Genomic DNA, 26,263 nt, shown 5'->3' on the forward strand with positions numbered 1-26,263 from the left:
TATGCAATGTTAAATTATTGAAATATTAACTTTGACAAAAAGGGGGGAAAAAATTGTTTGGGAAATGTGTAGGGAAAAATAAACACAAGGATGCTAGGATGTCTGTGTAAACGTCTAGAGAAGAAAAATTAATAATATAAAACAAAATTATTTTGCATAATTACGGTTTCATTGTGCTTTCTAAAGAAAATGGAAATCATGAGATTAATCATAATTATTTAGTAACTTTTATTTTTTAATCTTTTTTTTTGTTTTTTTTTACTTCTATACATGGACAGCGATGTCAACAAACAATCAGCCATAAATGGAAAATGAAAACAAACAAACAAAAAAGCCTTAAATAAATGTCAATAAAAATGTAAATACATAAATATATTAATTAATAAATAAAATATTGTGTTATTTTAAGATAGTTTTATCTTTCTCTTAAGTATTATACATACAGCTCCACCAATCTGGGGAAAGAAGGAAACAATTTTTTTTTTTTTTTTTTGCTGACTTCAGCGTCACAGCTCAGTCACTACTGAAGTCTTTGGGATTGTGTGTGTGTGTGTTCCTGTGGATTTATCAACCAGTCAATGTTGTCAGGATGTCATTTTCCTGTGGCTCCAGAGTGATTAGTCACATGACAGTTATGGCTCAGGTGATTGGCTGAAAGAAATGACCTCAGAACCGTCTCAAGCAGAGACAGCAACACGCAGGTCACATGCTTCCAGGAGGCCATTTGAGCAACTGCCATTGATATTAATGTGAATGCTCGAGGTATTATAGACCTACTTGTGTTTTACTCCAGAGAAGTAAGTTCTGACAGAGTGACAGGCCTGTTCATCTCTTGTAGAGGGGAACTATAAATCCCTCTGTAAATGCATTTATGACTGAAAGGGTCTTGATCTCTTACTACCTGCTGCTATATACCCTCGATCTTACAGTATGAGGTTTATCTTGGTTTTGATGTGGGGAATATGGATCAGTGGAGTGGTTCCTCTGAGACCGGTCCTGGCCTCATTTCAATAAGCCTTAAATTATGCAGGCTCTGTAATGAATGTGTGCAGAAGAAGCCTTTTCAATATGTGCACATGGAGGTGCTAAACACATTATATTTGCCCCAGGGACATTTTTCATGACAGTTTAATCAGACTAGTTGCAAATGAGCGAAGTACTTGTCCTGTCTCTAGATACACAACGTTTCACCATCACAGGGAGTTTAATAAATCACCCAGCAGGTGTCTGTGTGTGTGTGCGTGTGTGCGTGTGTGCGTGTGTGTGTCTCCTGTGGCAGTCAAAAATAGAAACAAAGGAAGTGTAAAATATAAATACAAGAAACAATTAGAGCTTTTCTGAGTTGTTTTGTGTCATAGTTTGATGTACAATTCTCATAATTCACTGTAAAATTTAGTTTTAGTCTTTTTTTTTTAGTTTTAAGACTTGATTTATATGCAGTGAACCCCAAATCACTGTATTTAGACACTCAAATCACACTAAATAATGTATAATAGTCATTAAATTAGATCAAATATACATCTGGCTGATTTGTTTTCAGATGCTTATTAACTGATTTGCATCTAATGCAATGAAATTAGTGCATTTTCAGTGTTTTGGGGTTACTGTGCATGCTGTCAGTATTTTTAATGTTAATAATCATCATTTATTGCACAATGTGTTTGTATCAGCCTTTAGATCGAACAGAAACTAGTTTGGGCTTCCTCTGGTAGTCAGTCAGTACTGGCAGTACAATTATTACATAACCTCAATTGATATTATAACAGGACTGGCTGATGTTATGAAACAGAAAACGGTTCTTTCATCTGAATGGTGCTTGTAATCAAATATTAGTTTGTGAATAAATCGTCAGCATGTCGTTCTATGAATATGAGTAGCGGTTGAGTGGCTGTCAATGTCTTTCACTGTAGATGCAGAGCTACTGTAGCTGTTTACTGGAAACATAAACCTCAAAGCACAAATGACTGACTTGACATGTATCATAGTGTGTTTGACATGTTTTGAAGAGCGGGACTGTGTATTTCTTTCCAAATTGAGATGTGAAGGCCAAAGGTCAGTATGTATTTTCTAACTTTCATAGTCACATAGTTGCCTGTTATCCCAGATGTTTCATATCATGAGACTTGTGTACTGTATTGGCAGCATTTTGGGTGCTTGTGGCCTGATGGTAAAGGAACTGGACATATTGTAGTCTTAAAGGAATAGTTCGTCCTTGCTATTGCTTATAAGGCTTTATTTTTCCCTTGAAATGCAAAAAGGAGAACTTTTGAAAAATGCTCATGTTGCTCTTTTCCCAATCAAACAAAGCACCATAAAAGTGGTCGCTCTTAAAAATAAAGGTTCTTTATTGCATCTGTGGTTCCATTAAGAGACTTTAACATCCATGGAACCGTTCTATTACACACAAAAGGTTCTTCATATTGTTCTTTACTAAGAAATATAAAAATAGTTATTTAAAGAACTGTTCACTGCAAGGTTATTTGGGGAACCAAACATGGTTCTTCTATCAATGGCAACCCACTTTTGACACCTGTATTTTTAAGAGTGCATGTGACTACTGTATGTTCAAAGTCATCTGAAGTCATGCAATAGCTTTGTGCTTTTGTTGTTTGGAAAAGAGCAGCTTGAACATTCTACAGAACATCTTCTTTTGTGTTCCTCAGAAGTAAGCAAATCAACAGTTTTGTAAATCAACAAATCAACATAAGGGCGAGTAAATGATGAAAATGCGCATTTTTAGATGAACTACTCCTTTAAATGTTGAAGTTAGGGAAGTCGTAACAATTAGCAATTAGCTAAATGGCAAAATCTAACATTTTCAGCTTAATAACATTAGCTTACAGTTATCTTGTTCACTGTTCTGGTAGATCCTCATATTGGTCATGAATCTATCCTGCCCCCTAGTGATCAATGTCTTTCTGTACAAGACAACTTTACTCTATGGACCAGGAAAATTGCATTTTGTACCACTCTCTGAAAACACTGGTAGAGTTTAGGATATTCAACATACTCCGGCAATGGTAGTCTGCTGCAGAAGTGTTATAAGGAGAAAAAGAATGATATAGATTTATATCACACCTCTCCCCTCGTCTGTATGTCTCTGTCTCTTTTTACAGGTGTTTTTTTGTAAGCACTTTTTGTATCTCTTTTCTGTGTTTGGTCTCTTCTCCATAGTTCTTCATTGACTGCCTGTTCATCAACACATGTTTGCTGACCAGAGTGTAAATAGATGTTTGTTAATAAAAGTATGCTTTTCATCTGCTGACTACATGTCTTGTTTGTGTTTGGATTGGTGCTTCTGTCTCTTTCTTTGGCCCACACACATGAGTAAACAGACACACATCCTACAAGCCCCCTCTGCAAATAGAAGAGGTCAAAATCACTGTCCTGTGCCTATTTTGGTGTTCCCAGTCAAATATTGGCCGGCCTTTTAAAGATTTCTCATTATGCTTATATTATCACTAAATCTTGGAGTCAGTGTTTTTTTGTAAAATTGTTTTCTTTCAATTACCACAGGTTTTGTAAGGTGTTAGTCCAATGCGAAAACATTATCATTTTCAAAAAAGAAAATCCTCTACGGGTAAAAACAACTGGAACTCGGTATGAGGGTTAAAGCAGCACTATGTAACTTTTTCTGTGTTCAAAATTTGCTAAATGTATATAATGAGCGAGTACAACATGAATTCATCTTCCAAACCGCGTTTTGGTCTTATTCCGAATCACTACGGTACACTTATAATAAGTACTTATATTTGGACTATTGTAGCCTGGTCGGGTCGCCACCGCTGCGGAGTAACACATACCTGCGTGAATCGCCATAGACATAAACTTAGAGAAGTAGCTCCGGTTGGAATGTTCGCTTCCCGAGAGCTCATTTGCTTAATTTAATTAATTAAAACACACCAGCACACGCACGCACGCACACACTCACACACAAACATACAAATTAAATAATATTTGCATAGGAAATTACATTAATAGAAAGAAATCTTTATAATTTCACTAAATTATTCATCATTCTAATACATCTAATAATAAAGCTGCAACTTGTTTTCTTTCAATTACCACAGGTTTTGTATTTCTTTTTGAAACTGATTGGTCATTGGCCTCATTGATCTGTACATAAGCACCTCAGGTTTTGGGTGAAATTATTTCTTTTTTGGTTTTAGTCCAATGCGAAAACATCATTTTCAAAAAAGAAAATTCTCTACAGGTCAAAACGACTGGAACTCAATATGAGGGTTAATATGTAACAGAAGCAGAGCTTTGACAAAGATGTGCAATGCAAATTATTTTATTAATGAAAATAGAAGTGCAATGTTAATACAGTAATAATAAAATATTATTCTACAATATGGTCTCTTATAAACCGCCATCTGAAAATGAATTTTATATATATTTTTTTAAGATTTAAAATGTACAAAAAGCTGTTCACTTTGGCATGACACAAAATCAACTTTGGTTTTGTCCAGAACTTACAAGCATGCAAAACATTTTAAAATACTGTAGGGTCCAAAAGTCCACATAAGAAATCTGGGATTTAAAATCGCATTTAAACCTGGAAATTAACAATTTTTCATGATTATTTTTTTTTACATCATTAATATCCTGCTTTATGTACAGATATGCTTTTTGTACAGATGATCAGATGTTCTTGCAGCTAAAGTGCTGCTGTCATTAAATTATGGGGAAAACCCAAATTACTATATATGACATTCTGAAAATAATGTTAATATTTCAAGCAACAAAGCATCTCAATAAAACTGATATATAAATAATGCTATTTAAACTTATATTACTATTACACATATATATATATATATATATATATAAATGTTTCAAATGTATTAAATTAGACTTTAGATGTGAAGTGGACTTTTGGACCCCTGTAGCTTTAATGTATAGCCAAATATCAAGCACTGATGCTGATTTGGAAGCTATTTATAACATTTGTTGAGTATTTTTTCACTATATATCCCGAGTGCAGTACAATTCTTGCTAATGACACTGTTGTGCAACAGTATGTCGCTGTGTATTGTATGAACGTGTGTTTGCGCTTCATGACATGAATGCTCGCACACTCCCCCGGATGACTGCCCTGCATATGGGGCAGTGGCGCAGACTGGCTGCGCAGTCGGTGCAGACGACCAGGTGGCCACAGGGGATGAAGACCATGGAGACGAGTTTGTCCATGCAGACCTTACAGGTCCTCTCTTCCTGAAGCTGTCGCAGCTGTTCCTCTGGACTCGGGTCTGATCGCACTGAAAAACACACACAAATGCACAAGTTAGGACATTTCAGATCAGTCTGGGTCAGTTGAGATGATTGATAGTATGATCTGTTTCATCCCAGAGGCTACTAGATGGAGAGAAGATTAAGATATACCCAAACACACACACACACACACATTATAAGTGCAACGAGAGCGTGTTAATATGAACCTTTCTCCCTGTCTGAGACCTGCGTTCTTGGTGTTCTCTGCCTCCCCACAGTCTCTGAGGGAACAAACCATCCACATGTTAGAGGAATGAATGGCACACATTATCAGAAAATTAAAAGACAAGTTCACAAATTTAAAGTATGTCATTATTTACTAATCCATAAGTGATTTCAGATCTTAGGGGGTGCTCACACAAAACACATCTACAAGCGCGAGACCCAAGAGGATGGGAAAAGTATGCAGGTTGTCAAATGTATTTGTGTTTATTTGATGTCGTTGATGGCAAATTAAAAACATGTCGTTCATGCAAGAAAAAGCAGTGAGGTGCATAGCAACAAAATTGTCAAATACATTCATCTAGTCCTTGTTTATATGGAATAGCAAAAAAAAAATTAGTGCAGTGGAATGCAAAAAATGTTGATGCAAATCTTGGGCTGTTTTTATTCTGTGGAACACAAAAAAATAGAATGTTGTGTTCCATGGAATAAAGCTCTATAAAATGAAAAACTGCCAAGGTCAGGATTTTTTATTTCTCCTTTTGTGGTTAAAAAAAAAGAAGGGCATGAGACATCAACAACACCCCGAGTGAGTAAATAATAACTGAATTTTAATTTTAGGGTGAAATATCCCTTCAAATAGCCTATCTCCTTTATCTAGCCAGGGTAGCACCATATATTTCATTTTTGACAGAATGAAAATGAAGCTGTGAGGGATAGAAGTACAGTGCGTTCAATGGATTGTACTGTTGTTTTTAACAACATACAGATTGTTCAGCTGATGAAACATCTTTCTGGAAAAAAAAACTTTCTGTACAGTAAAACTACAGTAAGTTGTGAGTTGTGAAAACTTTATACAGAACATGACAGTGTAAAGACTGTAAGTCTATCCCTTGTTTTCCTCCGCGTTAAATTCAATGGTCAATAGCATGCTTTAAATGATGTAAACTTTAGGTTACGTAATTGAGGTTTGTTGTATACTGATAGAGGGTTTGGAAACACCTGGTCTGGGCTCCCCCGTCTCCCTTTCCTCCTCCTCGGCCTGCAGGACGTCACTCACCAGGTCAGAGACTGAGGTGTAGTGTGAGCCGGTGAGCAGGTAGTGTGACTGCACCAGACTCTCCACTAGCGAGTGCTGGAAACCCATCTGCAACACCGCCTGCACCACAGGGGACAACATGGCTGCCGCCACTGAGTTCTGCCCACCCAGCACCTCTGCCAGCGGGACAGCACACAGGAACATGAGTGCATGCATAAGAGGGACTGTGCACTTCACTTGTGAGGGCCACATTTACAAAAACATTCTTAGTGAGAAAGTTATCACTAGTAAAAATGTTCATAAATGGGCCTAATGGGTTTTAATTAAAATGCTTTAAAGGAATAGTTCACACAAAAATCTATATTTGCTTAAAATGTACTCACCCTCAGGCTATCCAAGAAGTATATGAGTTGGGAACGGAACAGATTTGGAGAAATGTAGCATTACATCACTTGCTCACCAATAGATCCTATGCAGTAAATGGGTGCCGTCAGAATGAGAATCTATAAACAGCTTTTTCACTGCAGAAAACCATATTATAGACAGAGGACTTATATTTTTGCTGGAACTGTCTGAAGTTTCGGTAGACATTAATTGATGGACTGGAGTCATGTGGACTACTTGTGGAACAATGTGATGTTTTTATCAGCTGTTTGGACTCTCATTCTGACGGCACCCATTCACTGCAGAGGATCCGTTGGTGAACAAGTGATGTAACGCTACATTTCTCAATATCTGTTCCCATGAAGAAACAAACTCATCTATAGCTTGGATGGCCTAAGAGTGAGTACATTTTCAGCAAATGTTCATTTTTGGGCGAACTTTTCCTTTAAGTGCGTAGTAATTTGCTTAATTTAGAAACTACAAAGTCTTTTCTAGGTCCTCACAAGTAGAAGTATAAAAAGAGCTTGTGTGTATGATGGGTTACGCAAAGCAAGATATTGCTGCGGCTAATTTATTCAGTGATTTATGCAAAGAATCAGTTCAGGTGTGTTTGTTTACCAGCAGCACACATTAATTTAAAACGGCAAAACTGCATCACAAAAGACTTCAAGTTAGAGTAACACTGATCATCATCATTGTTAGTTCGTTAGGAAAGAGAAGAAGAGAAGGTCCTTTGCCTGGGTGAAAAATAAGTTGTGAGAGCTGGAATAATAATAATAATAACACCTCCTGAGGAACATAACATGCATGGCAGCACAAAATGCAACCTGATATTTCCTGCTTATTACACAGCTTCTTGCCCCAGAGATAAATACAGTAAATACTGATTTGAGTTTATATGATTGTTTCAGAGACAGAATACACATACAGCTATGTAGGAATCACTGATTTCCATGTCATGGACAATGGTTATTATATTCAGAAATATTTGAGTGCTGAATGCTGTGAGTGACCAATCAGAATCAAGTATTCTAGAGAGCCGTGTAATAAGCACACATACGAGTCTGTTTATCTATATAACACAAGCACTACCTACAAACATGGAACATTTAACAGGACATAAGAATTGCAGGAAATATGTAAAGTCAGGGGTTTTCAAATAGGGGCCTGTAGACGCCCCCAGGGGCCACAGGGGGGTGCTAATGGGTCCTTGGAAAATTTGACATCAAATAATATTACTAAATGTATTCTAACAGAAGTAAGAAACATATCTGGATATAGTTTGGTGAAAATTACCAATTTTCTTTATTACCAGTTACATGGCTCTACTTTTAAGCAATAAGCTGCACAAATACATTTGAAATTAATTGAAAATGTATTTATATGATCTATTTTATGCTTTTTTACACAGTATAATTTGCTCTATACATCAAAATATAAAATAAAACTGTCTTTCTTTATATTTTGGTGAGGAGCCCCTTGCAGGGGATCATCACTTTTGGAGTCCATAGTTTCATTTAAACATTTAAAAACCCCTGAACTGTTACACCTTTAAAAAAGTTATTTTGGATTGACTTGCCTGATGTAATGTTTCCTGCAGTTGATGATGGAGATCCACCCTTTAAAACAAAGAAAAACATTTGAAATCTATAGCAATCTTGCAAATATAGCTGTTAAATGAACCGTGAACTGACGATTAGGTGCATCATTATTACTTACCATGCTCTCATTCATGCTGAAGTAAGACTGTTGGACATTGCTCACATATTCCCGTCCTCTGGATTGAAGCAAATATTCACATCTTTGGAAGCACATAGACAATATTATTAATGAGTACACATGCACTAAAAACACCAAAACAACATCAATTTGGTATGAAACTATTTCGATTTTAATGTACAAAATGTCTCGTTAGTATTCACTAATTACTTTGTATTATTGTGGAATGAAACCTTCCTTTGTGCTGAAATTCTTTTTTAAGCATCTGTACGTTGTTTTGTGTATTTTTGCGACTTCATATCCCCCTACTGCCTGACATTTCAGTCTAAAAAAAGCAGAAACAGAAACTCACTGAGGAAACCATTTGGCGTGTTCCTGCCAGGGGTCATCTCCCGGTTCCCAGTTCCTCAGACCACCATCACAGAAGAAACACTTCACATTGTCGTCATGACCTAAGAATCGTACAATCATTACCATCTTCTAAAAAACACATTACATTTAACAGATACAGTGCAGAATATATATCTAAACCTGCAAAAAGGCTTTTTTTCCCTCTAGAATTGCAAGTTGCTAAGTTCTAAGCATGGGCGTCGCTAGGCCAATTTTAGAGGGGCTTTATAGCATACTTTGTAAAGCGATCATGTTGCTATTTTCATTTGAAAATGTAACTTTAAATATAAAACATATTACAGTGCATGTGGCAAAGAGGTTACTTCAGGTAAAGAAAGAGGTTTGTACTAGAATTTTAGGTTTGTACAGTAAACAGGCGTGTGTGTGTGTGTGTGTGTGTGTGTGTGTGTGTGTGTGTGAGAGAGAGAGATCAGGAAGACTTTGGCTTATTCAGTACTAGAATGTTAACCCATCTATGCAATACTGCAATATGTTAGGCTATACCATCCTACCCTATTAGTCAAACATGTATTTATTATTATTATACCCTCATTGGGGGCTGAGCCTCCCTAAAATAACAATTCTACAATCGCCCCTGGTTCTAAGTCATTTCTAATCAACTTTCAAAAGTTCCAACACAACAGTAAACAGCCTGATTTAAATAGGTCCGTTTTAAATTCATTTACATTTTCAAAGAATGTTTTCTATAGGCCTAAATGAACGTGATTGTTTTATGTTTTATTTTGACACTTTATAAGTTAACATATGTGTATTGTTCTTTAATGAGAGCAATTGATATGCAATTTGTGAATGCATATCATCATCATAATAATAAGCGGCAGGCGCTGCTCGCGCGCTCTCTCGTTCATTCCGTTCATTCACACTGCGCGTGACTGCCGGCACGTGATTGTGGTTGCACAAAACACAAGCAAGAAAGTTTCTCTTCCGCGCCCAGTGGGAACCACACAAAATCCCATAAAATCATAATTTCGTGTGCAATCTCAAAACAACTTTTATCCTTGCTGTAGTGTGGGACGCACCTGTGTAGAAGAAGCCCGCCTGCGCCAGCGCGTCTGGCTGCACCGATGCTCCCGGGGGCTGCAGTTCTGGTAAGTGGGCAGTCTGCTGTCCTCCGACTCCATCTCTGGGCACACCGCCTGTCCAGGCAACACCTGCTCATCCACGGTCAGCCGCTGCAGCTGACTCAAGAGCTGCCCGTCCACAGAGTCAGACGAGCCCAGCGGAACATTGCCCACATCCCTGCCCATCATCAAGCCGCATGCGGGGAAGTGCCTCTCATGCTCCCCCCGCGGAGTGTCTCCGTGAACCCAGTGCCTCAGGGTCCCATCGCAGCAGAAGCACTGCACCGTGGCACTGTAGCCCAGATAGTGAAAGCCAGCCCGGGCCAGCTCCGCGGGACTCACGGGCGCGTCTGTGGGCCAGTTTTGGAAAGTCTGGAGTCTCTCGTCCTCACTCCGCATCCCGATCCGCGTGCTGCTCTCGCGCTCATGTCCACGATCTCCCCTCATCCTGCTCTCCTTCCATAGTGGACTGTCCGAGTGCGCTTCAGCCCCCCCTCCGCTGGCCATATAGCCTATTATTGCCAGTAACAGAGCACCGTTTACTAAAGCGCGCAGATTTCCAGAATAAGAAGTTGTTAAAATGATCTGCGCTGTGGCCAAGCCCTGAATAGCGTTTATACAATAGACGCCTTTCGTGTTGATTGTCTCTAACTTTCACATGAACATACCTATCGCCTGTACATATATATGTATATTTTATATAGTTATAATTCAAATATTTGTCACATAATTATGTATTTTTGTAATTAAAAAATCATGTAAATAAATAATAATAAAAACAATCGACATTTCAGGCTATTTTCAAAATAAACCTTTCACTCATACAAAGTATCAAGCACTGTTAACTACAAATGAACGTAAACTACTATGTTACAAAATTTTGCCTAGTTTATTTATTTATTTATTTAAATAAATAAAAACACAAAATGAAATAAAAAATAAAATCACATCTTGCTGACAATGTTCTGGGATAAAGTAAAAACTCATAGTATTTCAGGAAGCATTATCTATATTATTATTATTGTTGTTGTTGTTGTTGTTGTTGTTGTTGTTGTTGTTATAGAAATTTAATTCTAAAATTATTTTTGATTAAGCCTACATCTCCCATAAACCTTTCACTCATCCAAAATAATCAGTCAAGCACTGTTAACATAATCTACTTTCAATTTATCATTTTAAATGTTACAAAATGTAGTTTATTTTAAAACAAATATAATAATAATAATAATTATTATTATTATAATTCGTATTGTTATTATTATTATTGTTGTTGTTATAGAAATTTCATAGATTTCAACAATTATTTTTGATTAAGCCTATCAGTCAAGCACTGTTAACGCAAACTACTTTCAATTCATAATTTTAAACGTTACAAAATTTCGTTTATTTAAAAACAAATTTATACAAAATTATAATTATTATTATCGTCGTCAATAATAATGGGCTTTTAGACTACATTTCCCATAATCCCCCGCCGGAAGTACGTCATAATTTGACGCCAAACATAATGGCGGCTCAGTGAAACACAGGCTTCGTAAGCGACTTGATTTTGATCTTTTAAGGTAACGTTAAATAAAAGCATCTAATTTCTACTGTTTTAATCACAGTACAGTTGAGCATGTTCCTAATAACTTGATTTTACTCGTTATAGTCATTTTCTGGTTTCTAAAGATTTTGTTTATTGGAGAGAGCAGGCCATTGCTGTTCAGTGTGAGAGTTAAACGATATTATTAAAACTCCAGCGCAAACTCTGTAACTAATATAACATTAGATGTGCAATAATATCCCGCGGGGGAATATTATTGCACATGTAATGTCCTAGTTACATTGTTTAGCCGTGTTTTAATGATTGCATTTTGACTAAAATGTGACTAATTATTTTTCCTAAACCAAACAAAATGCTTTTCCTGTCCAATAAGGCTATATAATAATCTGTTAAATATCGATAAATAAATGTTGCACAGTTTTAGGAAACAAAAAGACTTTTAAAATGTAAGTGCGTGTGATGCAAGCTAATTAATCTTACGCTTATGCAGCCTTGGCGTAAACATCAACAAACCTGGTCAACAATCAAACCTGCTCTCTGGACGCCGCAGGGAAGGAGCGGGAGTCTCGGAAGCGCAGTCGCTCTCGCTCCGGGGATCGTGACCGGAAGGGATCTCCGGGCAGAGAACGCAAACGGCACCGATCCCGTGAACGCAAGCGCTCCCGCAGCAGATCCAAATCTCCTGACCGGTGTGTATACCGTTCTTCTCATATCAGTGCTATAATGTATTTGTACTCTAATGCTTAAACTCTTCTTCCCTGTATGTAGAGATCGTCGTCTAAAAGACAAAGAAAGAGACAGAGAAAGGAGCCGCAAAGACCGAGAAAGAGACCGGGACAGACGAGACAAAGACCGGTCCAAGAAATCAAGGTTTGAATCATTCTTGCCTCAAAAAATCTTTTTAGGGCCAAACAGTACGGATGACAAGATGACCTGGAGCCGGTGCTTTATGTGACTATATGTGACTTATGTTTATTGATCCTGTCAACAAACTTTTTGATAATATTTTGTGATGTATTGAACATTGTTGTTGCAAATTCTGCTGAATTTTTTATTTTTATTTTTTATTATTAAAGTGGAGCTGGTGAAAAATAGTAGCATTAAATACAAATCTGCGCTATGCGAGAACAGGAGAAAACAAATCTTATTGTTGAGACAAGAGTTTTGTTTATGCTTAATTGCCAGGCATTGTGTATACATAATGAGATATTTTAAAAATGTAAATAAAAACTACAATATAAAATATATATATATATATATATTAAAGTCGGCATGAAATGGAAGCCTAATGGCAATTTTATGATTGTTTTATATACTTAAACAATTATTTCAATTTTCTGCACAGAATAAGGTAGAAAATGTGCTTTATAGTTTCTGTACTGTAATAAATGTCAATTAGCACTGCATCATTCATACATTTTATTTATTTATTGTGTTTGTTGTCTTAATGTTTCAGTTCATTCTGCTTTTTATTCATCTTAGCTGCAGATATAGCCTGGCACGTCTTAATTCTATGAGCGCGAGATCACTTCTCTTTCAGTGCGAAAACTTCTTAACTAATTTTCATAAAATAAAATGCTATAGTATTTAACTTTTCCTCTCCATCGGCGAATGATGATTATGAAAGGAACAGTTTTATTTTAACAGTTTCCTCGCGCTCTTATTTCAAGGTTGTTGTTAATGCTGTGGTTAGTTTAACAGTTTCCTTCGTACATTCAGTTTAACAACATTGTTAAAACACATTTCTCATTCAATGGAACTGTGCGTATGCTTTAGACTCTTACATTTTTGCTCCGTCCTTGCAATAAATACGCAGCTTTCGACTGCTCAGGTAATGTCGTCGGTATGACCGAGAGCCATTGAATAACTAAAGAAAAGTAAAACTACTTTACTTAAGCATTACTGGCCACGAGTACTAAGGAGAGATCACACATCAGCTGCTCAAAAAATGTGTCCGTGAGACGAACTGAGCGCAATCTTGTGACAGTCACAGGCGGTAAATAGTGCAGCGCGTGAAGGAGAGATGCGAGGCACGAACAAGGTCTCCATTAATTCCTGCTTGTAGTAATTTAATGTGTATATATATTTTGAAAGCATTGAATCGCTATAGAAATATATATATATATTTATTAGTGCTATCAAGCGATTAATCGTGATTAATCGCATCTAAAATAACAGTTTTTGTTTATATAATATGTGTCTGTACTGTGTATATTTATGTATATATAAATACACACACATGCATGTATATATTTAAGAAAAATTGTACGTTTATATATTAAATATATTTATATTTATATTAAATGTAAATATTTTCAAAATATATACTGTATGTGTGTATATTAAAATCATGAGTATGTTTTGATTTAAAGGTCAGAAACTATAACTACATGAAAAAACGAACAAACAAAAAAAACACGACACTTGAATAAATAATTTTATATATACTGATTTATTCATTAATGTGTAATATGTTATATTTTTTAAATAAATTATGAGCTCTAAAAGATTTTCACAATTTTTACAACTCTTTTGCTCTAGACCATCTACAAATGTTAAATCTTAAAATAAAATGTTAAGGTTACCACTGCATCTTTCTGAAAAACTTAAATAAAAAATACAGCGATTGAATATAGTTTATTTATTTTCAAATCTTCATTGTACTGTCATAAAATAACTTTGTTATCGTTTATTTAATTCTAACAAATAATTTCTTGTTAAAAACTAACCAAAATTAAAAATAATTTGCTTATTTCTGCACAGAAGAGACTTGGTATTGTTTCCAAACAAAAGCAAATATATCGCGGTATCAGCATCGGTTATCGGCTAAAATGATTTGAAAACACGGTCATTATAAAATAACTTTGTTATCGTTTATTTAATTCTAACAAATAATTTCTTGTTAAAAACTAACCAAAATTAAAAATAATTTGCTTATTTCTGCACAGAAGAGACTTGGTATTGTTTCCAAACAAAAGCAAATATATCGACTATCGGCCAAAATGAGTTGAAAAATATCGGCATATCGGATATGTGTGTGTATATATATATATATATATACATATACATATACATATACATGTATGTGTGTGTATGTATGTGTGCAAAAACAAAAGTGTTGCGTTTATAATTTTGTTCAGTGCATATTTACAAGTTCTAAGTCTTTATTTAATCTTGATTATAGAGTAAAATGTGAAAATACTAGATTGCACAGAATTTTAACAATTGCTCTTAAAGTTTGTTGTAGGATTTATTTTGAAACCATTTTTACTTAGAAATTGCTAGTAAATTTAACAAATAATTAAAAAGAAACAGCTAGTAACACTTTGAATTAAAAGTGATGTTTTCAAGTAGAAAGACTGAAATAGTGTTTTCTTGTAAAATGTAGTCCAGTAATTTATATTTAAATACATTTTTACAGTGTAAGTAAACAGATGCTGAATCACGTTGTTTGGCAATAAGCTGAATGTGGCAGGTACAAAAAGCATTAAGCATAAGTAAACTGTTACTAAATATCCCTTTGGGAATAAGCTCAGCAAATCGTGGCTCTATCAGAATAATCATCTTTCCATACATTTTTGTCTGTTGTGAAATGAAGTGCATTAGGTGGTTATGTGTCTTTTTGACGAACGGTGAACCAATACTTATTTATTTTCTCTTCAGGAGCGTTATCTTGGTGGTATGAAGAAACGGCGGCGTACACGCCATCTGAATGACAGGAAGTTTGTCTTTGAGTGGGATGCGTCTGAAGACACATCAACCGACTACAATCCAATGTGAGCATCTCATGAGATGCCAGAAATAACTGCACTGCTTTGCTATTTGCGTACAAAAGTCCAGATTATTTTGTATATTTTACTGCATTGCATTTGATCTTGACTGCCTTAGGTCACTCTTTTTAGGTCTGCAAATGTTTAGCCAGTTGGATTGTACATACTTGACCGTACAAGAACACAGGTTTGACTTTGTTTGTGTTTAGTTATAAAGAAAAGCATCAGGTTCAGCTGTACGGTCGAGGCTTCATCGCCGGCATCGACCTCAAGCAGCAGAAGAGAGATCAGTCCCGATTCTACGGAGACCTGATGGAGAAGAGACGGACCCTTGAAGAGAAGGAGCAAGAGGAGTAAGTCCCACACGTTACATTTCATATTGTATGTACACTACCATTCAAAAGTTTGGGGTCAGTAAGATTTTTTTTTCTATTGAAAATTTCTGTTCAGCAAGGATGCATTAAATTGGTCAAAATGACAGTAAAAACATTTATAATGCTACCAAGGTTTTCTATTTCAAATAAATGCTGTTATTATACACACAAACACACACAGAGAGAGAGAGAGAGGTCGGAGATCGCAGATTGTGCTGCGCAGACACAGAAACTTGTTGTCGGCGCTGCCCCGTGACTTTTATTAATTAAATAGCCTAGATACTAGATCACTACATTATATTCTTCAGCATCGAGGAGTTCGAAGCTTCATTGTTTGTAGAGAGATGCGCAGACGCAGGTAACGCACACACAACTGTCATCTCTCTCTATCTCTCGCTCTCTCCTCGCTTTCTTTCTCTCAATTGATAGATAATTCAAATAAATGCAATAATTCATTCAAATAAATGTGATCTTACTGCACTATTTCATCTCTGTGTCTGATTTGAAGAGGGCCGAATGCTAGCGCTAACGAGCCATAGCTGATGAAAATAACTGTCATTTTTTATCCTTCCGGTCAAATATTGCGCTGCAAACATCGTTATCAGATTTTTAAAGCAACTGTTTTCAACATTGATGATAATAAGGAATGTTTCTTGTGCACCAAGTCAGTATATTAGGATGATTTCTGATGGATCATGTGACACTAAAGACTGGAGTAACTGCTGAAAATTCAGATTTTCATTGCAGAAGTAAATTGCATTTTTAAATATATTACAATAGAAAGTTTTTTAAATTGTAAGATTGTAATACTCTTACTGTTGTAACTACAGGCTTGGTGAGCATAAGAGACTTCTTTAAAAAAATTAAAAAAAATTACAGACTGCAATTTTTTGTATGTACGACCAATTTTATTTGTATTTTTTTTATTGTGGGTACTGGAAAGGAAAGTTGGTGATTCCCTATTTACTAAAAATTCCCTAAAATAAAAAAAACAAATAGTTTATTACCCACTGACGGGCATAATTAGCATAATCACATTTTCACAGTTTAAATGTATATGCTATGAAATTTTCTGTATTTCACAGACTGAGGCTGAAGAAGGTCCGAAAGAAGGAGGCCAAGCAGCGCTGGGACGACCGGCACTGGTCTCAGAAGAAGATGGATGAGATGACAGACAGAGACTGGAGAATCTTCAGAGAGGACTACAGCATCACGACCAAAGGAGGAAAGATCCCCAACCCCATCCGCAACTGGAAGGAGTATTCACTGCCGCCACACATTCTGGAGGTCATCGAAAAGTGTGGCTATAAGGTCAGTTTGTATTTGTTTGGTGTGCTTCTCAATTGCTATGATTAGGTTTAGATTGTTCAGCATGCGTTTAAAACAGCTTGTTGTGTTATGGCATCCATGTAAATGCTTTGAATATATTAAAATTTATATATAAAAAGTTTATTCTATGCATTTTTATTCTTTGTCAGGATCCCACACCTATCCAGAGGCAGGCCATTCCTATTGGTTTACAGAACCGTGACATCATTGGTGTGGCCGAGACTGGTAGTGGTAAAACCGCCGCCTTCCTCATTCCTTTATTGGTCTGGATCACCACTCTGCCTAAGATTGACAGGTGAGAGCTCACTTTTCTCTGTCACTTTAACACCTGTTGTGTGGAATCAGATCAAATGTGGAAACTCTGTATGTGTTTGTGACTGTAGGATCGAGGACTCCGATCAGGGACCGTATGCCGTCATTCTGGCCCCCACTCGTGAGCTGGCACAGCAGATAGAGGAGTAGACGATTAAATTCGGCAAACCGCTGGGGATTCGGACAGTGGCTGTGATCGGTGGAATATCCAGAGAGGATCAAGGGTTCAAACTCAGGATGGGTTGTGAGGTGAGAGCGTAATCCCTTTCATATTATTTCTAAATTGTTATTGATTATTCATGATGATAATTTTTTTTTTATGTTGGTGGCAGGTTTATTATAGTTAACTAAAATTAAAACCACAAAGAAAAAATGTTACTTGGAATTAGGGCTGGGCGATAAATCGATAACGATAATTATCGCGCAATATAAATTTCCTCGATAAACAATAACAAGAGTTCGATAAATGTTCGATTTAATGTTTATGCGGCAAAGGCGGAACGAAACCGCGCGACTCATTTGAAGTGTGCCACTCGGAGCGGTTATCCGCTCGGATCAAAGTTCAAACAGCGGCGCGAGCTCACTAGAGCAGATGCGTTCACTCGCTGATGAGTCTCTGTCAAACAGCGCTGCTAGATCCAGTGTGAAGCGCTCGAATTCAGCGAGGAGCACAAATAACTCTGTTTACAGCCAGATGATACAGCGCTGACAAACTGCACAACGATACAGTCAGAAGACTTTTAATCTGCAAATCGCCATCATTTACCATTGATTTAGTAGCACTAACTGTAACTGCATGGTATTGAGGTGCTATATTTGTGGTTTTAACTGTGATTGTCATGATCTAAATGTATGCTACTATGGAAGACCAATGGTTATATAATATATAATAATTAATTTTCACCATATAAAAATGAGATACAGATATTACAGAGTTACAGATATTACTGATTTTGATAATGAACATAAATCTACATCTGCATCCTAACTCAAGCTACTATCAAATGTGTATTTCTAAGAGACAAAAAATGTTATATTATTAATATTATCAGGCAACACAAACCTGTTTCTTGATTTGAAACAATATTACTCATTAGAACGTGCAGAACTGAGAAATTATTTTTTTCTATTAAGATATTTATTTTAAGGAAAAATGACTGAAAGTGTAAAGAATTAAAAAAACTAAGTGTTTGTCATGTTCTGACCATAAAGAATAGTTGAAAACCACAATTAACCGTCTGGTTTTTCAACTTTCACATTGGAGCAAAAATCTGCCTTTAAACTTGAAAGAAATAAAAATTTGACATTTATCGTGATAATTATCGATATCGACTGATATGAAAAAAATTATCGTGATGAGATATATATATATATATATATATATACTGCATCTTTCTGAAAAAAATAAATAAAAATGCAGCGATTGAGATATAGTTGAGTTATAATTATTTTTAAAGATTTCAATGTACTGTCATTATAAAAGAACTTCATTGTTTATTTAATTCTAACAAATAAGATTTTGTTAAAAACTAACCAGAATTAAAAATAATTTGTTTATCATTTCTGCACAGGAGAGACTTGGTTTCATTTTCATCGGCCAAAATGAGTTGAAAAATATCGGCATATCGGACATCGTGCATCCGTAATATATTTATTAATTCATAATGGAAGACCTCATTATAGTTGTAGATCTGATGTGTTTTGCTCCTCATTCTCAGATTGTCATTGCCACACCTGGTCGTTTGATCGACGTGTTGGAAAACCGATACCTCGTCCTGAGCAGATGCACATATGTGGTACTGGATGAAGCCGACAGAATGATTGACATGGGCTTTGAACCCGACGTCCAGAAGATTCTGGAGTACATACCTGTGACCAATCAGAAGCCAGACACAGATGATGCGGAGGACCCCGAAAAAATGATGTAGAACTTTGAGTCAGGCAAACACAAATACAGACAGGTAACCGATATCATGAGTTACCATGGTTTAATAGGAAATAACTGACTGTGAAGAATGAATTAAAAAGTTTCTTGTGTTTGTTTTTTCCTCCTACAATGTCCTTTCTCATGTCTTTTCAGACGGTCATGTTTACGGCCACCATGCCTCGGAGCGTTTGGCCAGAAGCTACCTCCGTCGGCCTGCGGTGGTGTACATCGGCTCTGCAGGCAAACCTCACGAGAGGGTGGAGCAGAAGGTCATCCTCATGTCCGAGGGTGAAAAGAGGTCAGAGTGCACATTAACTCTAACCAGTCACCAGTCAAGTGGAAGTTGTTGTCAGAAATGTACTTCCCTTTTCTCACAAATGTTCTTGTGTGGTAAACAGGAAGAAGCTGCTGGATGTTTTGGCAAGTGGCTTCGAGCCGCCCATCATCATCTTCGTTAACCAGAAGAAGGGTTGTGATGTGCTGGCTAAGTCTTTGGAGAAGATTGGAGTGCGTACACAGTGTTTATTAATGTCTGTGATGCTTTCTAGAAATATCTCTCAGTCAGAAACTCTCAATCTTTGTTTGCTTCTGTCCTGCAGTACAATGCTTGTACACTCCATGGCGGTAAAGGTCAGGAACAGAGAGAGTTTGCTCTGTCCAACCTAAAGGCGGGAGCTAAGGATATCCTGGTGGCCACAGACGTGGCAGGCAGAGGTATCGACATCCAGGACGTCTCCATGGTCCTCAACTATGACATGGCCAAGAACATTGAGGGTGAGTCCAACATCATCTTTAGCCCTATTCGGACGGTAATTGTTTCTCATGTGGACGTCTCTAAAAATAAATTTACATTGCACCTCAGTGATAAAACTCCTGGATTCAGATGGCGATTTATTCACAGTGGAGAAGCCAGTTCTGTGATCCTAGCCTCCTACGAACCCATGAACGTGCTACTAACGTGGCTAGTCACATGATTTTCTGCTGTAATTAAAATTAATTTTATTTACCATTTTTTTCTTATTGTGTAAAATTTATTAAAAATGACTGTATTTTTATATTATTCCAAGTATATTTTAGAATATATATTTATTATTTAATAATTTAAATCCCCCCCCCAAAAAAAAGGAAAATAGATGCACTATAGTTGTATATAATTATACGCGATATAGTTATGTATATAACTATAGAATATACATTTTAATACTGCATTGCATACCTGCTGCTGCCATTATAAACACCCATTTTGAATGTTTACGTGCTTTTCTTCTCTTTCTGCTCCCACTCGCTGTGGTGGAGCAGTTATAAAATATTGTTCTTGTAAATACTTTCCAGCATTTCAGAAATAAATATGCATGCAAATTACAACAGTTACCGTATGGTGTTCGGGAGTGGTCAAAAAGGGTTTAAACACTGAATTCTTCTCATAAACTCAGAGATGCGGATTCGGACGGCAATTGAATTATCACACAACCCTGGTGTTTGTCAAAAAACATTAGTTTATTCGGCCGGGGATTTTTACGCGGGCGGTGAAAGAAAAACACACATTCTGTATTCGGACGGCAATAAAATCACAGACGACCCCCTGTAAATGGTGAAAATAACTTTCGTACCCACTAGGGCTTTTGTCACTTTTTATCCTTTGCCCTTTAGAACTGTCAAATGGTTATATCAGGAGACTTCCTGTTTCACGTTCCTATATGGAGGATTAATATTTAACTGTGTTTCGTTTCTCAGACTATATCCATCGTATTGGCCGAACAGGTCGTGCTGGAAAGAGTGGTATGGCGATGACTTTCCTGACCAAAGAAGACTCTTCTGTTTTCTACGACCTGAAGCAGGCCATCTTAGAAAGTCCCGTGTCCAACTGCCCGCCCGAGCTGGCCAATCACCCAGACGCCCAGCACAAGCCCGGCACCATCCTTACCAAGAAGAGGAGAGAGGAGACCATCTTTGCTTGAGCCAAACTTGTTGTTTGTTTTCTGTTGTACATCTTGTGAGTGTGCTGTGTATTACCACCAGATTATTTGCAACCAAGTTTATAAGAGACCACCAGTAAACCAGGGGATCAGTTTTCTGGCAGATAAACCAATGACAAGTGTAGAAATCTGTAAGAAAGCTGTAGCAGAGAGAAGTCATCCCTTGATGTACAGTTAGTCAAACATGACATTGTAGAACGGCACACATCTTTTCTTTTTTACACATATGTAATTGTGTTTTAAATCGTGTAAAAATACCAAATGATTAATGCATCTGTAGATACTCCATTTCAGTCAAAGGATGAGTAAAACTATTCACTCTGGATAAATAATAAAGTCCTTTAGACAGAGTAATTTGTCATTTGAAATTAATTTAATTATATTTATATGAGTGCTTGATAGCAGATTGATGTGTAAAAATCTTTAACGATAATCTGTTCTGCAGTTACATAAATTACACAGCCAAAATATAACAAGACATTTTAAATGGATTTCACAAGCCAACATGAAACTAGAGTAAATTCTGTCTCTTTTGTGTATTTTCCTGAAAACAAAATAGAGGTTATTGATTTTATTCACTGGGAACTGACAGGATTGTGAAAAGTCGACTTAAAGGTGCTTTTGGTGGTTCTAAAAACAAATTTAGAAATGAACTTTTTGTGAAGATTAATAATGAGTGCAGGTCACTTACATGAAACGAAGACTACTCGCAATAGTTTCGAATTATCAGGGGTTCAACCGTAATTTTACGCCAGTTAAACGCTGGTTTGGAACGACGTGAGGGTGAGTAATTATTGACAGAATTTTCATTTTTGTGTGAACTATCCCCTTAAGGTGTGATTTTGAGCCATCGAAATTAAAGTGTAAATTATCATCTTTTCACAGTCGGGTAGTATTATATTGGAAATTATACAAACACAAGTTTTCGTCACATAATTGTTCTTTGTGGAATAAGTGTATTAAGGGGAAATCTGTTTTTCCAGGACTGGATGGTACACATTATGTCCATTGTACACATTATGGATGGGGATGGAAATTTCCTTAGTTATAATGATTTTTGTGAAAATACAGTATTATTTGTACTCTGGAATTATATGTCTCTGTTGAAAGCTGTTCCTGCTGGTTTGGTTCAGTTGATTAAAGGTGCATTGAAGATTAGGTAATTGAATCATCTCTGGTATGTTCTACAGCGCTGTGAAAATAAGGTTTTAAGAACATTAGTAAATACAGATTTTCCCTTATAGATAAGAAGAGATCCCTTGTTTTTGATTTTCCTGAAGATAAAGTGGTTTAAATTAAAACAGGATTTCTCTCTTCCACTTCTACCGAAGGTAAAAGTTCAGTTTAAAATGATTAATGATATTTATCATTATAATGAGTGCACCTTTTGTGAAGCAGACGGAGTCTTTGGAACATTATTAATATTATTACTGAAATCTTATTAGTAATTAGTTACACTACGTCAAAAAGTAATATTACTGCAACTATTATTACTGTAACTGACTGATTAAGAATATTGTTGATCGCTTTTGTAAGATAAAACAGCAGTGATGCGTAATTCTTTGGTATATTTTTAAAAGATAAAGAAAGAAAAACAGAACAAAAACTCCTTTGTAATCAATGTGAGCAATGATTAAACAATTGAGACACGACTGGACTGTTAAAAGTACATAAAATGTTTTTTTTTTTTTATTATAATTAGTGGCATTTTCTTTAAATAGAAAGCATATACAGCATCAGGCAGGATTTAATTGTTTTGTGTTGTCAGAAAGATGAAGGGGCGAGAGAGAGAAAGTGTGTACCTACATCACACCTGAGGACCAATTAAGTGTCCATTGTAATTATTGTTCTACCTATAGTGCATTTATTGCATTACAAAGCAGAAGTCAAGAAAAAAATAGTGCAATATCTTTTTCTCTACTTACACAGGAGAGGAAGTGTTAATGTTCTAAGGCGTGTTTGTATTGCATACAGAATCGAAGACAAAAGACTCAAATAATAGCCATTGTAAAAATTGTGCTTCTTAATACCTCAGAAAGAAAAAATAATAATCAGCGTTTGTTATGGATTCTGTATTGGTCCACTAGAAAACAATGTTATGCCATAACAGATATAGGGGGGACATGTTGTATCATGTACATTTACATGTATCAAGACATGCAAATCTTGTTTTTAGATTATACTGTGACAGAACCTCATACAGTTTATCACACAGTACACATGCTCTTTTACACTGTGCATTGTGGATCATATAAATCATCTCTTTTCTCTGCCTTCAACTACAACAATGCAAGTTCTTGACTTACATAAAAGTCTCTGATCAATGCTATTAAAAGGAATGTTCCAAGTTAAAAACAAGCTGAATTCTGTTGACACAATTCTCAAAAATCACATGTACAGTAATGGACCCACAACGGAAATCTATGGAGCAAAACATTCTAGAGGGTTTTGTTAAAGTGCTTATATCAATTACAAAAAACTTTATACGAATGAATGTCTGATTATGTTTTTCCGTGATTATGCTTTTCATGATCATGACAGGAGTTAATTAGATATAATTTCATATAAGGTTTAGTAAGCAATTTTATCTTTCAGTCTAATTATTATATGTAATGTTGAAGTTATGTGGTATTACAGCTTAACTTGAACCTGGAACATTTCTTTATTACATCAATCCAAATATGTGCTATGGTTAAGTGTTAAAATAAATAAATAAATAACAGTGGAGGTATTGAAGCCCATGAGATTGAAAAAGAGCAACTCAAAGAAAATGAACTTTGCGGCAGAAGCCCCTTGTCTGTGCTCAGTATAAAAGAGGGTGAATTGTCTTACTAAATAGAATAATACTTACACCAAGAATCAATGCAGTACTAAAGTAGATCAGAAACAATCGAAAGAAACAATCAGATCACATGCAACACTTGCATAGAATTTTTTTTTTTCGGTCATGCTCTGATTTTCTTTTTTACTTTTTAAATATAGAACAATAGATTAAAGTGTGACATGTTGATAGCAAATAAAGATGCAGTACACTAAAAGAGAGGATTGGTCAAGGCATTTGTTAGTGGACTTTTACCCTGACTTACACACTCCAGAACATGTACATTTCCCATGACCCTCTAAATGGCCGATGCAAAGTTTTACTTCAAGATCGGTGCTGTAAACACAGTGTCCAGAGCCATGACACAATCTACATCAATTTGAACTTATGTTAGAAAGGCAAGAGCTGGGAAGATACAGTGACTTGTCTAATGACCTGAGATCAACGCACAACGTGGGTTGTTAACAGGTAATTGGGTGATTTCTTCAATCTGACATGGAAAGGCTCTTTTAGTTCTGAAACATAGTCTACATAGATTATTGTACGCAAACACAAATGCTTATAACAATGTAATTGGTATTACATTCTCAGTATTGCCACAAGGGGCACTATAGCATACACTGCATCTTCTTCTATGGTAAGTTTCTCTATCACATCAATGACTGTCTTGGCAGAGCAACAGTTTGAAGAGAACTGTGATCTGGCACATTTTAGGGCCTTTCGCACCGCTTTAGTTCCAGAACTAAATGTACAGTACTAAAGTACTGGGACAATTTTGAGCAAACTATTTCCCAGTACCATTTAAAGGGTTGCATTCGCACCGAGAGTGTGTACTAAGAAGTGACGTAAGCCGGTCGACAACGTCGTCATTTGTGCGCGGCGTTCAACAACAGAAACAAAGAAGAACAACGTTAACGGTACTAAAATCACACCCAGTTCCGGTGTTCTGACAAATAATGCTACCTATCAGATTATGCTACCCACACTGTATGTATCCTACTGTAAGGGTAGGTTTAGGGTTGGGGTAGGTGTACATGTTAATAAAGCCTCACACCTTATTAATATCATGCTGGAAGCAAAATCTGATACAAAATCTGACAGGGTAGCACAAATTGTCAGAACACCGGCGGTGTGAAAACGCCAAAAAGTGGGTAGTTCCACATTTAATTCTGGTACTATGAAAAGGTTCCCGCGGTGCGAAAGGCCCTTTTGAAACGATGAAACTTGCGTTCACGTACTTGCGTAGAGTATGTTTCAGGCTTCAGCATTCACCACGTCAGTATAATGTAGTAGCCAAGTGTTGTTTCCCTGTTTGGATTTCAGTGTATTTCTGGTATATACATAAAAACCCTTCAGCATTAAGCTACGATGCTAACATACATGGTAGTGATGTTGTCCTAATACTACGCTGGACACACTGATGGCTCAATCTTCATATCAGGCATCAATTCTGGTCAATAAGACAAGTCTTTACAATCTAAAATGAGGGCGGATGTTTCTGAAAGTGCATTCTGGGAGTGTACGGATCCAGTACAATCAATCAATGCAACACAATCAACTGAGGGACAGTCAGTTTAGCACTGTCCCTCTGGAGGACAATAAATTAGTGCTTAGGACTAGAAGTGTTAAGGCATGCAACTATATATTCACTCAAGTCTCTCTGCATGTTTGGAAGGAACCGTGTAGTCCATGTGAAATCATACTTAAATACACGTCCTATGTATAAACATTGCATTAAATTGAGTAATTCTGAAGAAAAATAAGGATTTCTCTTTCTGGATGGCGATTTTTGGATATGCACTGAAATCTAGAGGCCATCACAACAATTAATAATACTTGGATGTTTTAACTAAGTTTTCTTCCAAAAGAACCAAACCGACACCTACAGCGCTACATGAGAGTGTACTGCAACTTTATGTGACTTTACATAACCGTACAACAACTGACGTAACATATATTTCAATGCGTCTCACATCAACGATCTCTGAGTGAGAGTAATCCTGACTTTGTAAACATCGCAACATTTCTTAAAAACAGATCCATAAATACAAGGTAAAGTAACATTTTTAAAGAATTATATTCATGATCTGGTGAAATTTCATTCAATATATATATATATATATATATATATATATATATACACACTATCTATTTTTAT

The 26,263-nt window shown here is 36.2% G+C and overlaps 2 protein-coding genes and 1 pseudogene across 2 annotated transcripts in view; 1 reads left to right on the forward strand and 2 right to left on the reverse strand.

The window, feature by feature from the left end:
• Positions 1-4,844: 4,844 nt before the first annotated feature.
• Positions 4,845-10,716, reverse strand: LOC107696998 (baculoviral IAP repeat-containing protein 7-like). Its single transcript, XM_016497599.1, is given in 8 exon segments — positions 4,845-5,261; positions 5,442-5,495; positions 6,439-6,651; positions 8,439-8,478; positions 8,579-8,660; positions 8,931-9,030; positions 10,009-10,069; positions 10,072-10,716. Coding segments are annotated over 8 exon segments (1,239 nt in total). The 5' UTR covers positions 10,558-10,716; the 3' UTR covers positions 4,845-5,058.
• Positions 10,717-11,970: 1,254 nt separating this feature from the next.
• Positions 11,971-26,263, reverse strand: part of LOC107696997 (voltage-dependent L-type calcium channel subunit beta-4-like) — a 53,186-nt gene continuing 38,893 nt past the window's right edge. Inside the window, exon 15 of the transcript XR_001635148.1 lies at positions 11,971-11,982. The gene's annotated coding sequence lies outside the window, so the exon portion shown is untranslated. The remainder of the gene's footprint in view (positions 11,983-26,263) is intronic.
• On the forward strand, positions 12,098-21,640 carry LOC107696931 (probable ATP-dependent RNA helicase DDX23; annotated as a pseudogene).

This window comes from Sinocyclocheilus anshuiensis, unplaced genomic scaffold (genome assembly GCF_001515605.1).
Source record: "Sinocyclocheilus anshuiensis isolate Anshui unplaced genomic scaffold, SAMN03320099.WGS_v1.1 scaffold130, whole genome shotgun sequence".
NCBI lineage: Eukaryota > Metazoa > Chordata > Actinopteri > Cypriniformes > Cyprinidae > Sinocyclocheilus > Sinocyclocheilus anshuiensis.